General features: G+C 44.2%; 1 protein-coding gene across 1 annotated transcript; it reads left to right on the plus strand.

The window, feature by feature from the left end:
* The first annotated feature begins 8,176 nt into the window (after positions 1-8,176).
* On the plus strand, positions 8,177-13,305 carry LOC123440754 (DNA primase small subunit-like). The gene is made up of 17 exons (XM_045117306.1): positions 8,177-8,323; positions 8,475-8,628; positions 9,837-9,887; positions 9,963-10,138; positions 10,239-10,316; positions 10,413-10,524; positions 10,669-10,753; positions 10,828-10,879; positions 10,953-11,014; positions 11,106-11,221; positions 11,343-11,464; positions 11,655-11,723; positions 11,815-11,872; positions 12,259-12,332; positions 12,444-12,492; positions 12,628-12,707; positions 12,893-13,305. Exons 2-17 carry the CDS (start codon positions 8,520-8,522, stop codon positions 12,953-12,955), a joined length of 1,356 nt encoding a protein of 451 aa, XP_044973241.1. The 5' UTR covers positions 8,177-8,323; positions 8,475-8,519; the 3' UTR covers positions 12,956-13,305.
* The last annotated feature ends 1,049 nt before the right edge of the window (positions 13,306-14,354 follow it).

Raw genomic sequence — 14,354 nt, forward strand, 5'->3', positions numbered from 1 at the left:
TTGAGAGAAGCCAGAATACCCATCAAGATAGCAAAAGTGAGTGTTTTTGGATAGCCTTTCAAGCATTTGGTCGATGAACGACAGTGGGTAGTGGTCCTTCTTGGTTGCTTTGTTCATCTTCCTGTAATCAATACATATTCTATATCCAATAATAATTCTTTGAGGTATTAGTTCATCCTTATCATTAGGAACCACAGTCGTGCCTCCTTTCTTGGGTACACAATGTACCAAACTTACCCACTTACTATTAGCTATAGGGTAGATAATACCTGCGGCTAGAAGCTTGAGGATTTCGGTCCTCACAACATCCTTTGTATTCGGGTTCAACCATCGTTGATGATCAACAACCGGTTTAGCATCAGGCTCAAGATTGATAGTATGCTGACGAATAGATGGACTAATCCCCTTAAGATCATCAAGGGTATAGCCAATAGCGCCTCGATGTTTACGAAGGACTTCCAATAATAGATCTTCTTCATATCCTGAAAGATTAGCATTCATAATAACAGGATATACTTTCTTTTCATCTAAATAAGCATACTTGAGCGTATTGGGAAGAGGTTTAAGATCAAACACCGGGTCTTCTTTTAGTTTCGATAGAATTCCCAAAGGCTCAACCAGAAGGTTGTGCTTCAGGATAGTAGGTTGTCTCAAGAATATGTCGTCTAGCTCATTCCTTTCCTGCATATGCATATCATTCTCGTGGTCCTACATAAATTGCTGCAAAGGATCGTTAGGAGGAATAGCAATAGAAGCAATCTCTTCAATAATTTTATCATTACTAGGCAAATCAGTACCACGAGTTTGCTTCGAGAATTTAGAAAAGTTAAATTTATATGGCTCACCATTAAATTCAACAGATACTTTTCCTTTCCCGCAATCTATAATAGCTCCACAAGTTTTGAGAAAAGGCCCACCAAAGATAACAGGGCAAAAACTATCTTGCACTGAACCGAGTACTAGAAAGTCGGTAGGATATTTTACCTTTCCACATAGGACTTCAACATCTCGCACAATTCCAATAGGAGAGATAGTTTCTTTGTTTGCAAGATGAATAGTAACATCAACGTCTTCAATTTCACATGGTAGAATCTCATTCATGATCTCTTGATAAAGTGAAAAAGGAATAGCACTAGCACTGGATCCCAAATCACAGCCCGTAATAATTATGATCTCCTATTTTAACACATACAACTGGAGTACCTGAAATTGGGCCTTTATTCTTGACTGTAACAAGGTTAGTAGAAACAACACAAAAAATTATATTGGAATCCTCAATATTACTAGTAACAAGATCATTGACTAATGCAACTTGAGGATTGACCTTAATCAGGTCCTCATGCTCACCAGTCGTTCTTTCACTTTTATTCAGTATGCCTGTGCCAAAAGAATGCTCCCTCATCCTTGTGGGAAAAGGGGGCTTTTCATATGAAATTGCAGGCAAGATAGGGTCAACAATATTGATATCAACACGTAATTCCTTAAAAGGTTTATGGTGCTGATCCTCCTTCTTCTTAGAGGAATCAATATGAGAGGCAAAGTCTTTAAAAAAATCAATTAGAAGCTGGGAATCAAGACCAACCTTAGCACAAAAGATATTGAAGTAATTAGTTTTCACATAGCTCAATGTAATCATGCTCATAATTTATAACGGGTTCAATACCTTTATCAATATCCCAATCTCTAGTGTTCTTCTGGATCCTTTCAATAAGATCCCACCTAGCTTCAATGCTTTTGTTGGAGAATGCCGCACTAGAGGAGGCATCAAGCATCTCTTTATCTTGACGAGAAAGCCTTGCATAAAAATTTGTAAGACTGATTTCCTTGGGGAGCTCATGATTGGGACATTTGAGCATTAGGGACTTCAATCTCCCCCAAGCTTGAGCGATGCTTTCTCCGTCACGAGACCAAAAGTTATAAATATAGTTCATGTCTCGATGCATTTCATGAAAAGGATAAAACTTTGCATAAAGAGAGGCATAAGATCTTGCCAATTTAGCAAATGAGAGTTATCAAGAAGCCTATACCAATCCAAAGCCTTATCTTTTAATGATAGAGAGAATAACTTTCTCATAACAAAATCCATCGATATACCTGCAAGCTTAAATAAGGAGCATAGTTGTGAAAGATATAACAAGTGTTCGCCTGGATGTCTATCTCCTGCATATCGATTAGCCAAGACACAATCAATAACACCAGTTGGTATTTTAAAGGGCACAATTTCCGTAGGTGGGGGAGGCTTCTCCGCCACAATAGCGGTGGGGCAGTTCCCCACAAGCAACAAACCAAGACAGAGTTGTCCATAGGGACAAAAAGCGGAAACAACAAAATAAAAACAACACGTACAACGTAAAGGTTTCCTTACCAATAGCGCTACACTCCCCGACAATGGCACCAGAAAATGGTCTTGATGACCCACAAGTGCAGGGGATCTATCGTAGACTTTTCTATAAGTAAGAGTGTCGAACCCAACGAGGAGCAGAAGGTACTGACAAGCAATCTTGAGCAAGGAATTACTGGAAGCACTGAAAGGTAACTTTTATGGGTTTTTTGGTATAAGCAACAAGGAAATAAATCCAGGGAAAGTAAATGGTGCCGAGGTGCAGCAAGTGGCCCAATCCTTTTGAACACAAAGGATAAGTCGGGGGACTATACTTATAAAGACTAAGGCGTTCCTAAGGACACACGGGAGAGATAGTCAAGTGCTTTCTCCATATTCCGTCTAGTACTGTGTTTTGTATTGATAAGTGTTATGTGGGTGGATCTTTGCTAGTGCACCGTATAGGCTAAGACAAAGTACGCTCTTATAGTTAAACCCGTTGGAAGCATCCGCAAATACAAGAGAGAAATTAAGGCAAAGCCTAACCATAGCAATAAACTTTAGGATCCAACACTCCCTCATGCAAAAGCATGCGAACCGGGGTTCAGGTTTCTGTCACTCCGGCAACCCACCATAAGCATTCTTTATACACGATGCATTCCCCTAGGTCCTTAAAAAGGCGAAGTGTTATGTAGTCGACGTTCACATAACACCACTAGAAGAATAACACCACAACTTAAATATCAATCAACACATATTACTTCAACATCATATGACTACAACTGACTTCTCCCATGTCCTCAAGAACTAAAGTAACTACTCACAAGACATAAAAGAGATCATGATCAGAGGGGATGAAAATACGATGTCATAACAATAATTCTCCAACAAAACTCAATAGCATTCACCACAAAAGAGTAATCAACACCGATAGAGTAAAGGGGATGAATAGTGCAAGGCAAAACTCCGATTGCAATGGTAAAGTGAGATGGGGTGAAGATGGAGATGGTGCTAGTGATGAAGATGATGTTGATGATGATCTCGATGATGCCCGTGACGATGGTGATTATGATGAGGACGATCTCCCCCTCTCGGAGGATTTCTCCCCGGCGGAATCTGCCTGCCGGAAAGGTCTTTTCTCCTCTGTAGGTTTTTGCCGCGGAACGGTGGCGGAACTCCGGAAACTCTTCTTCTCCTCGGGATTTTTAGGTCACGAGGGTCATATAGGCCAAAGGGGAGCACCGGAGGTGGGACCCACCGCACAGGCGGCCACCTGGCGCGACCTAGGGGGACCCGTGCCACCAGGGCGCCTGGGTGCCTGGTGGGCCCCCTCTGGCCCTTCTTCGGCTTGTCTTCGTGATTTGTTCATAAACTTATTCCTCGTAAATTTCAGCTCCGTTGGAGATGTTCTGATATGGCAACTCTTCATGCTCTTTTCTCCGTTGAATCCTGCGTTTGCTGTTTCGGCACCGGAAAGTTGTAAACTGTATAAAATAAGCCAAAACACCATAATAACAACATCATATTGTGAAATATATCAATGAATATAGACAAATTATGATACAAAATAGTGATGCATTTTGGACGTACCACGCCCATGCCGCCATCACCCCCCACAACGAACGGGCCCGGCTACCGCTGCCGTCGCGCGTCGCGTGCACTGCTGAGGTCGCCGGCACCCCTAGAACGACGATGGCACTTTCATCGCTGTTAGCCGTGGCGGCCTCGGGCACGGACCACAACCCCGAGTCGGACGCAGAACGAGCCACTCCGGGACGGCCGACTCGCCAGTGGGGCGGTGTCGTCGCCTCAGGGGGCAGTGCCGGGTGCGCCTCCACACGCGTATGCGAGGGCCTCATCACGGGAGCCTTGGGAGTCGGCGACATCGTGGTGTCGCTTGTCGCCTCGGTCGAGGGCCGCCGGCACCGGCTACCCCAGCCGACGCGACCTTACTCTTCGCGCGGTGCTCCCTCTCGAGCCGCGTCGTCGCCGCATGCTCCGCGGTGGGTGACGCAACCTGTTCGGCCTCGAGGGCCGACGCCTCAGCCTCGGGCAACCGAATGACATCACTTCAAAAATAGAATAAACGGACGCGAGCTCAAGCGCCACGAGGCGACAAAGGAAAAAAGGAAAGAGGCACGAGCCTCGAGAGAAATTTTACCCGGTACCGAGGGGGATATCACGGGGCCCACGCCTGATCCTCCTCCGAGCCGGAGGAGGGGTGCCGGCTGGCAGGACCGCAGACCGAGTCCTCTTGGCGACACGGGCACCGGTCGAGCCGTTGGTCGTTCGCTTCTCGCGGCGGCGTTCCTTTGCCGTCTGGCGGCAGACCGGCTGGGTAACAGCCAGCCGGCCTCCAGCCGGCAACTCCGTGCTCCCTCCACGGCGGCCCCGTCATGGTCGGCGCCGCATCCAGCACCTGCATCTCGTCATCATCGTTCGTCCAGTCCCTGACGGACCCTTCGGGAGGATGGCGCGACGTCCCCGCCTTGCTGGCTGGGGCACTAACCGGCTCTTCCACCTCATCGGCCTCGTCCCCTTCATCCTCCTCCGCCTCCGGCACGCCCAAGCCTTTGGGGGCGTCGGGGCCACCCCCGTTCGACTCGTAGTCTTCATCGTCAGACTCCTCCTGGTCCGGGAGGAAGCACACCGGGTTCGGGCCGTCCGGGGTGTTCTACCGGGTGAAGATCTGAGGAGCGCCATGGCCGCACGTCAAGTACCGCGAATAAAGAGAGAAAAAAGGGAAAGCAATTCTAGTTCGCTCAGGACTTACTGGCGGTGCCCGGTTGCCGTGGTGGAATGACTCCAGCCGAAGCTCCACTCCTCCTCGTCCAGCTGAAAGTTGGTGATGCCGTTCACCCGGGCCGCCACCTTGTGCAGCGACAACTCCATCGAGGACAGACAACACGAGCCCTTGAAGCTGCTCATATCACACATCCGGTGCGGTCTCCCCTGCAATAGCTGTACTCGGCGGGAGATGAACGCCGCCACCACGTCTGGAGCCATCAGCCCCATCGAAGCCATGAGTTCCTTCATCCAGCCGACCATAAGCATCAACTCGTCGGGTTGCGGGTCGAGGTCCAAGTTCTTTCAAGTCGGCGGCTCGTCGGAGAAGGACGGAATACCGACCTAGTCCCGCCCCTCACCGATGCCGCGGCCGTAGAAGAAGGTGTGCTGCCACTTCTTGAAGGTCTCCTTCCACTTCATCTTCGGCAACGGCCGACCGAGCCGCCTATATACCACCGCGCCGCCGCAGTAATAGGCCACGTGGCCATGCATCTAGGCGCGTAAGTAGAAGAGGTGGTAGAAGAAGGAAGGAAAAGGGCGGAAGCCCAGGTACGCCTCACACAGCGTGACGAAGCACGCGATGTACAAGACGGAGTTCACCCCCTAGATGATGCATTTGGAGGCCGTAAAAGTCGAGGAAGTGTTGGAGGAAGGAGCTCGCCGGAAGCCCGAAGCCGACTAGAAAGTGGCTGCCGAAGACGACACGCTCGCCGTTGTGGGGTTCCGGCGCGTGCTCCCCTCCGGGCGCACGTGCCTCGAGGACCTCCTCGGACGGAAGCTTCCATGTCCGACGGAGGTACTCGATAAGCCCCTCGGTGATGACGGACCCCTCGCACGAGCCGGAGGGAATCCTCGGCATCTCACCGGTTGTCGACGGCGAGGTGAACGAAGGAAGGAAGGAGACGGACACGCGCATGAGCACGAGAAGTGTGGAGAAAGGAAGGCAATGGCGGACTCAACATGCCCCCTCCCCCTTTTAAAGACCGGGAAGTGAGGGGGCGTGCGGGATCAGTTGCGGCCACGACCCCCACTTCCCACGATCTCCGCGCATTAAAATACATAGGGAACTTCAACCGATAGCGCGCAACCACATAAAATCCGCGCATGGGTCGAGGCACGCCAGGCTCGGCCTGTAGCGCTGTCCCATCGCGCAGAAAGTGGCGGGCCTGCCGCCAGCCACTGGCGTGCACGTGGCGCACCCGAACCGGCGCTAGAACCAAGGCGATGCACATAACCATTTTTTTATAAATAGTTGTGTTTTATTGTTTTGTTGTCCAGGATTATTTAAAAAATAGTCCTTTTCATAAAATGTTCAGAATTTCAAAAATTGTTCCCATTATAAACAATTGTTCACAAATTTTAAAAATAGTTCATGTTTCAACATTTGTTCATAAAATGTCCATTTTTCATGAGTTCAAAAATGTTTACGTTTCAAAAATAGTTTACAATTTTCAAAATTGATCATTTTTAAATTTTATTCGGTTTATTTTTCATTAAAATGTTCACAACTATTTAAAAGATTGTTTGGAATTTCAAAAAATATTCCTGATTCCAAAACTAGTTCACAATTTTTGAAAATTTTCATGTTTCCTTTTTCGCAGGAGAAAAAAAGTTCGTGTTTTCAAATTTTGTTTGTGTTTTCCAAAAACTGTATGTGTTTCCAAAAATAGTTGATCTCTTCAAAAAGATTCTGGAGGTGCAAAAAATGTTCATGTTTGCAAAAAAGTTCTAGTTTTCAAAATTTGTTTACAAATTTCTAAACACCCTACTCTTTTGAATTTTATTCCGGGGAGTTTCTAAAAATATGTGCATGTTTCAAAAAATTGTTCATGTTTTTTTAATTTTGTTAATAGTTAAAGGAATTGTTCCAGATTTTAAAATACTAATATATTCATAAATATGCTCCTATTTTTTGAAATTTTTGAGTTTATTCAATAAAAAATCATAAAATTCTAAAAAGTGCACGTGACTCATTAAACATTATTTTTTTCGAAAGAAAATTATGATTTTTAATAAACATGAACAAAATATCTTCGATTCTTCTAAATTGGTTCACAAATTTCAAAAAATGTTCATGTTTCCCAAAGTTGTTCGCATGTTCAACTTTGTTCGGGAGATTACAAAATTGTTCATGTTTGGAAAAAATGTTAACGTTTATAAAAATTCTTCACAAATTCAAACAATGTTCGAATTTTTCAAAATAAATCCTCCTAAAATATATTCTTAAATAAACGAAATGGTCATGTTTAAAAAAAAGCAAACCTGAAAATTGTTTGTGAGTTTCAAAAAACTTTCTTGTTTCAATTTTGTAAGTCTTTTAAAATGTTGTTTGCGCTTTCAGTTTTTTCTTCAGAATTTTAACCTTGTTCATAGATTTCCAAGAACATTCACTGTTTTCAGAAAATGTGAGTTCCCTAAAAATAATTCACAGATTTGAGAAGTGGTTGAGTTTCTAAGAAATGTTTTTGTTTTCCAAAAATTGTTCATGACTTAAAAAGTTGTTCCTGTTTTTAATTTTTTGTTACAAATTCGAAAAATTGTTCACATATTTTTGGAAGCACATTTTTTTTGCCAAATACGTTTGGAAGTTACTTAAAAAATATTTAATATTTTCGAAAAATGATTAAAATAAGGAAAAATTATCTGATCAACCTATGTGGTTTGTTCTAATAAATCCGCGTTGCCTTTTTAGGACGAGCATGAAGCTATTGCAGTGGTTATCTACCTCGCTCTAACAAAGCGCGATCATGAGTTTGAATCCTAGCTGACACTCCGCGTTATTCAGTGAATTTTTTTCAGCCCTCACAGTCTGTTAATTTTGTTACAACGCTCGCAACCTGCATGGGCCGGCCCAGGCGGGGCTGCCCTGTGCGAAGCCTCGGCATTCTGCCGCCGAATGCGGCAAATATAGGAGGTCCCTCTTCCCGGTCCGGTGTCTAACATGTGGGGTGGGCTCTATTGGGCCATCCAAAATCCTAATTCCGAGCTCCCGTAAATACACACCGACGGCAGCCTCTTGGCGCCAAACCGCGTCCCTTTTCCCGCCACCTCTCCCTACTCCCTGCCCCGCGCCGCCGTATCCATTCCCTCCCTCGCCGCGCGTCATTTCCACCCAGCGAAAGAAGTACGTACCCCACACGAGAGGCGACGGGGAGAGTCCCTCGGTGCCAGCGGCAGGCGAATCCATCGGCGGCGGCGAAGGCGACGACGACGCAGGTGGTTTCAGCTGCCCAATCTCCTATCTCTGCCCTCCCCTCCCCCGTTCCCCCTGTGTTGCGCCTAGTTCTCCCGCATCTGCGGTGGCGCCTCTCGTCTTCCTCCACCGGACCAATCTAATACATTATACACCCACTCGTCATTTGATTAGGTTATTATTCTTCGGCGCGGAAGGTCGATCTAGTCCTCATCTGAAATGGGGGATGAGAGGGTTGAGGCCATGGAGATTGATGGGCAGCAGCGCCAAGAAGTCGCCGCCGCTGTGCCCGACGGCTTCAACGCCGATTACCTCCGGATTTACTACGGTAAAGTGACGAAGTGACTTATTCCATCCTACTAGATCCTAATTGTGGGATGGTTAGGGAAAAGAAACCGAAGTGGGAGGTAGATCTGCATTCCTTGTACCACGTCAGTTACAAAATACCAGAAGTATGGTGTGAGATTCCACACAAAGGTTTAGTTTAGTGCATTCTTTTTCTTCAGTTGTGTGGATATTTCAAGTTTTTCTAAAAAAAATTAGGAGCCTTTCCTACTGCATAAAAGCACAGAGTCAAGGTTATTGAACAAGAAAACACTACAAAGCCAGAAACACAGTCTGTGAGCTGGCTGACATACTTCTCGAACTGTAGACAACTACCGTCAGCTCTTGTTTAATAACCTTCGAAGGTCGTTTCTAACTCTCCAAATGCTGAAAGGTGCAACCGCTGTAATTCTCATTAGGAAGGCCACCTTCAGATTGATCTTTAGGTCTACGAAGAACTCGTTGATAGATGCAGTATGCGCCCTCTGTTTGGGCAAACTAAATCCCAGCATTCGATACAAAACAGGGCAATGCCATACCAAATGGAATACTGTTTCTAACAGTGGCAATTATTTAACACACGATCATAGTGCTATTGTCATGTTCTTATGCCTCAAAATGTGGAAGCAACCTGCTAAACTATTCTCAGCTCCAAAAGTTCTTTGTACCAATTTCTCGTGCTTGCTTCCTCAGCTTTTTTGTCTTGTGTTTAGGTTCAAACTCAGGGATAATTCACTTCTGAGCACGGGCTCAGATGCTCCCGCTGACGAAAAAAATAAAAAGAAATACTACAAAAATTCAAAAAAATCCAATTTTTTTTTTAGTAGTAGACAATTTGATGCGCAAGGTTCGCTCCAAATTTTACATCATTTGGACATTCGAGCATCTCTCAGCAAAAAAGACAAATTGGGTCAAAAAAATTGTAAACAGTGAACCTTTTTCACAGACCCAGATTTTGTCTTTTTTGTTGAGAGCGCCTCAGATCCCCAAATGAACTCAAAATTGGAGCGGGCCTCGCGCATCTAATCATCTACCACATACAAAAATTTTGGATTTTTTTGAATTTTTTTGTATTTGTTTTGATTTTTCACCCGAGAGCCAAAACGCCGCACTCCAAACTCAGTCTCTTTTGCCTCACTGTAGATAAAATGCTCTTTTAACTAAAAGAATCTTACAAACCATATAGTGCTGATGATTATATTACAATTGCAGGAAAGCTCTTCCCATATGGTGATTTCTTCAAGTGGCTTTCATATGGAAATGGTATGTGATCATACATTTACTACAGTCAGTTGCTAGCTGTATTGCTCTTTGTTAACTGAATATTGTTTTCTGTAGATGCAAAGCATCCTGGATGTGATCAGTCATACATTGGGCGACGGGAGCTTTCGTTTACACTGGAGAATGACATCTATCTGCGGTTTCAGTCCTTTGATAGCGCAGCTGAGCTGGAGACGTCTATCAAGGAGAAGTGCCCTTTCAAGATTGATATTGGACCTGTCTACAGTGTAGATGTATGATATATCAGTATTAAATATTTCAATTATTTTTCTTGATCTATTTTCTATATTATGCTCTGTGTGCTATTGCCCAATGAAAATATTTTCTTTGTAGCCTGCAAAGCGACATGCCTATGCCCAGTCTGGCAATAATGTCTTTGTACCGGTGGAAAGGGAACTTATTTTTGATATAGTAAGAAACATGCCATACTTTTTCCAGCTTATATGAGTGCCACCCTGTTATCTTTGCAAAATCGTTGCTAAGTGTGAACGTTGTCAATACTCCCAGGATATATCCGATTATGATGATGTTCGCTACTGCTGCTCTGGAGCTGACACCTGTCTGGACTGCTGGCCGTTAATGACCATTGTCATCAAAATCCTGGATACTTCACTTAGAGGCATGCTGTTTCGTCATGCAACTACTTTACACACGCTGCACTCGCATGATGCTATAAAGATTCTGTATAATTAACTGAGTTACCAAATCTTTTACTTTCTTGGTTTGCTTCACCGTAATAACTGTTGAAAGTATGTTTTTGCAGGTGATTTTGGTTTCAATCACATATTGTGGGTATATAGTGGTCGCCGTGGTGTCCATTGCTGGGTTTGTGATAGTAGAGCAAGAAAGTATGTTTAAGAGAACATTTTCTTTGCTTCCTTGGTTTGGTGATTGTGAAACTCATTTTTATTATTTCTGTCAGGCTAAGCAATGAACAAAGGTCTGCAATTGCTGACTACTTCCGTGTCTATAAGGTATTATTTCATAACTCCAGAAACCCCTGAGCCATCTTTCTGAAGTTTGTTGACCTGTATTACTCTTTTTTAGGGTGGTGAGAATTCACTGAAGAAAGTTCCTTTGACTGGGCCTGTCCTTCACCCTTTCCTTGCGTATGCTCTAACCATCTCTCCTACTTGCATATTGTGTCAGTATGAATTGTGATGTACAAATTGGTTATACTGAGACTTTATGCTTCTGCAGACGGTCATATACCGATGTTCTGAAATGCTTCTTTGAAGACAAGCTGTTACATAGCCAACAACTATTTGCATCAGAGGAGAGGTGCCAAAAGATACTTGAACTTATTCCGGACGAAAGTAAGAAATAAAACTTTAATCAACAGAGATGATGTACTTCAAATATCACTGTTATTGACCATTTGTTGTTCATGAAGTATGAAATGTGTTTTACACCATCCTAAGAGGTCGTGTTTTGTAGATGTTGCTAGTGAGCTCCATGATAAATGGCAAGGAAATAGACGATCCTCCATCTCAAAAGAAGACGTGAATGCAACAAGATGGGAGCAGTTAAAGACGACCTTGCAGTCAGGAAAGTACAAGGTTAATGTTTAATTGCCTGCAATCCTATTCACTTCTATTGCATACGTGCCAGTTATCAATTCGTATATATTTTTATTGAGTTTTTAACTTTTCATCAGGATGTTATGTGCAGTTATTCACTCTGATTTTTAAATCACAATTACATCTTATAATTCTGCTTACTCTAACGTATTATTTTTTTACATCTCAGACGCAGGGACTTCGCAGATGTGTAGAAGAGATTGTCTTCTCGTACACGTATCCTAGACTTGACATGGAGGTAAAAGCAAAATTATCACCTATGCATGTTCGTAGCAAGGGAAATATTTATGTATTTTCTTCATATTAATCAAACTGATGTTGTGTATCAGGTGTCAAAGCACATGAATCATTTACTGAAGGCCCCCTTTTGTATACACCCAAAGACAGGTAGAACACCAAATAGATTTCTGATTTTAGTTTAATGTAATATGGTGTGAGTCTGCATGCACGAAAAAGGCAGCATGGAGCTTTTTGTCCATTGGAAGTTCTATTTTGGCTGTTCCGTGAATAATGCACACTTTTAAAACGCAGGCATCCACTTAACATCTACAATTATGCTTTCACTTTGCTTGCTTTTGAAGAAATCAACTACTCCCTCCGTCCCACAATATAAGATCGTTTTTCAAGCTATTGAAAAATGCTCTTATATTGTGGGGCGGAGGGAGTATGTTCTAATATGATTCCTAGAAAACTGTGTTCTTCCTTTGTACAACTGGCTGAATGATAATTTTGTCACTTCACTAGTTCTAACAGTTGTTTTATTGTTTCCCCAGGGCGTGTTTGCGTTCCAATCGATCCCAACAACTGTGAAGATTTTGATCCTACGGCTGTTCCAACTTTATCACAGGTACCTTCTATAGAGCGAAGCATAAACATATAGTATGAGTTAAAAGTGTTTGTGTGCCTGTCGATCCGCCTTGATGTGTGCTGACTTGCTGAAACTACCATGCATGGCCAGCTGTTAGGAGAGCTCAATGCGGCTGGTATGCACATTGATTCTGAGAACGGTAAGTGACTAAAAAACTTATACATGTCTGGGTTTGTGTTAAGGTGCATCATTATAGAACTTGCAAATGACATCTTTTCGTACCATACAGCCTTGTCTTGCACTCCCCTTCTCACAATCCTGCTTTGAATTGCAGATTGGGAGAGAACATCTCTTGAGAAGCACATCCGATTTTTCAGGACGTCCTTTCTTCAACCGATGCTGAAAGCTTGCAAGGTATGCATTCTCTGCTGCTCCTCCATCCGTTCCAAAATATTTGAAGTTCTAGGTTCATGAGAGCACCTGAGTCAAACATCTTTAACTTTGATGTTGTAGATATTAATATATTTTCCTATATACATGTTCATGAGAGCACCTATTTCTATTTGCTAAATGCCAGCTTTTGTCGTGTAATTTTGCAGGAGGAACTGGAAACCGCTTATAGTGCAAAGCTCCAACAGTCCAAGAATACCCTGAGCTGGTAGAAGTTCCATGCACAATGGCGACAGTGCCTCTCTCGCATGGGCATACGCCTTTCCGAGAGGTGCCTACTCCCCGAGTTCATCTAGGGCACAGATCATTCATCCTATTGTTGCTCTACGGGCGAACGTGTAACTGTTCAGCTACCGCTGTGTCTTGCAAGCTCAGGCTCGAATGCACTGTTAGCAGTTTGTTCTTGTGTGGTGTCTTATCTTTGAAGCTGTTAAACTTTGACGAACAAGAGGTGCTGCGCTATTGTATAGAGCCTTACCGTTGCAAGCATATTACCGACCAATACATTGTATGAGGTATTCTTTTTATGCGACACCATATGGGCCATGAGGTCTTTGACTCACTCTCATGTTTTACAATAAAACATCTACAGACGGATCCCTCAAATCCACCCCAAAACATTGAACAATCCAGTCACAAAATTGTTATCCAACTGGATCTCCAAAGCATGTGGGGTGGATTTGGGGATGTCTGGATGCGGTCAGACTCCAAATTGATCATTTTCCTATTAGGATTGAAAATCTTATATTTTCCATATGCATATACCATTAAATCTTGTTAAAATTAAATCACACATTGTAATTATGGGAAATCTTTTTATGTGACACATTAAATCATCGTGGACGAGGAGGAGGCGTCGCGCCGACTGGAGCCTCCGGCGTGGTCTGCCTCGGAGCCGAGATGGAGGGCGCCAATGCACCCGCCCCACTGCTACAGGACATGGCCGCGGGTTCAAGCGGCCGTACAGAGCGGCGCTTCGCCCGCCTCTTCGGGCACGCCGTGGCCGCCCTCGACGGCCGCCCTGGCTCGCGGGCTCTGGCGAGCCTTGGCTTTGCCGCCGCCCCGCCGACCGCCGTCGTTGTTTTCTCTTCGGAGGAGAAGGCCGCTTCGTCCGCGTCGAGCCAATGAAGTGTGTGGATGCGGTGGCGGCCTCGCCACCTTATCTCGTAACCTCCCCTCTCCCCTCTCCCTCTTAGCGGTGGTTGGGCTGGGCCGGCCAAAGGCCCTGGCGGCCTAGGCCTCGGCGCCCGACAGCCTCCTCCGCTCGGCTGTGGGCCGGCTTGAGCAGATTTTCTCTCTCTATTTTACTAAATTATTAGTTCTAATTATTGTATTATTGTAGTTTTAGACTATGTTTAGTACTATTTAGTACCTACTTTGACCGCTACTCACATTCTAGTCCAGTTCTAGATTTAATTCTGGTTAGGACTTGTGTAATTATTAGTGTGTTTATATTATGTAATGGATTGTTAATATAAATGAAGTATCGGATTTCATTTGGGAAGAATGACATGTTTCATGTGTTTATCACATATCAAGTTCTCTTGAACATGTTTTGGCTATTGAGATCATCTTCTCTCGCATACCAAACTTGTAAATTTTTGAATATTT

The sequence above is a fragment of the Hordeum vulgare genome, chromosome 1H (genome assembly GCF_904849725.1).
Source record: "Hordeum vulgare subsp. vulgare chromosome 1H, MorexV3_pseudomolecules_assembly, whole genome shotgun sequence".
NCBI classification, from domain to species: Eukaryota; Viridiplantae; Streptophyta; class Magnoliopsida; order Poales; family Poaceae; genus Hordeum; species Hordeum vulgare.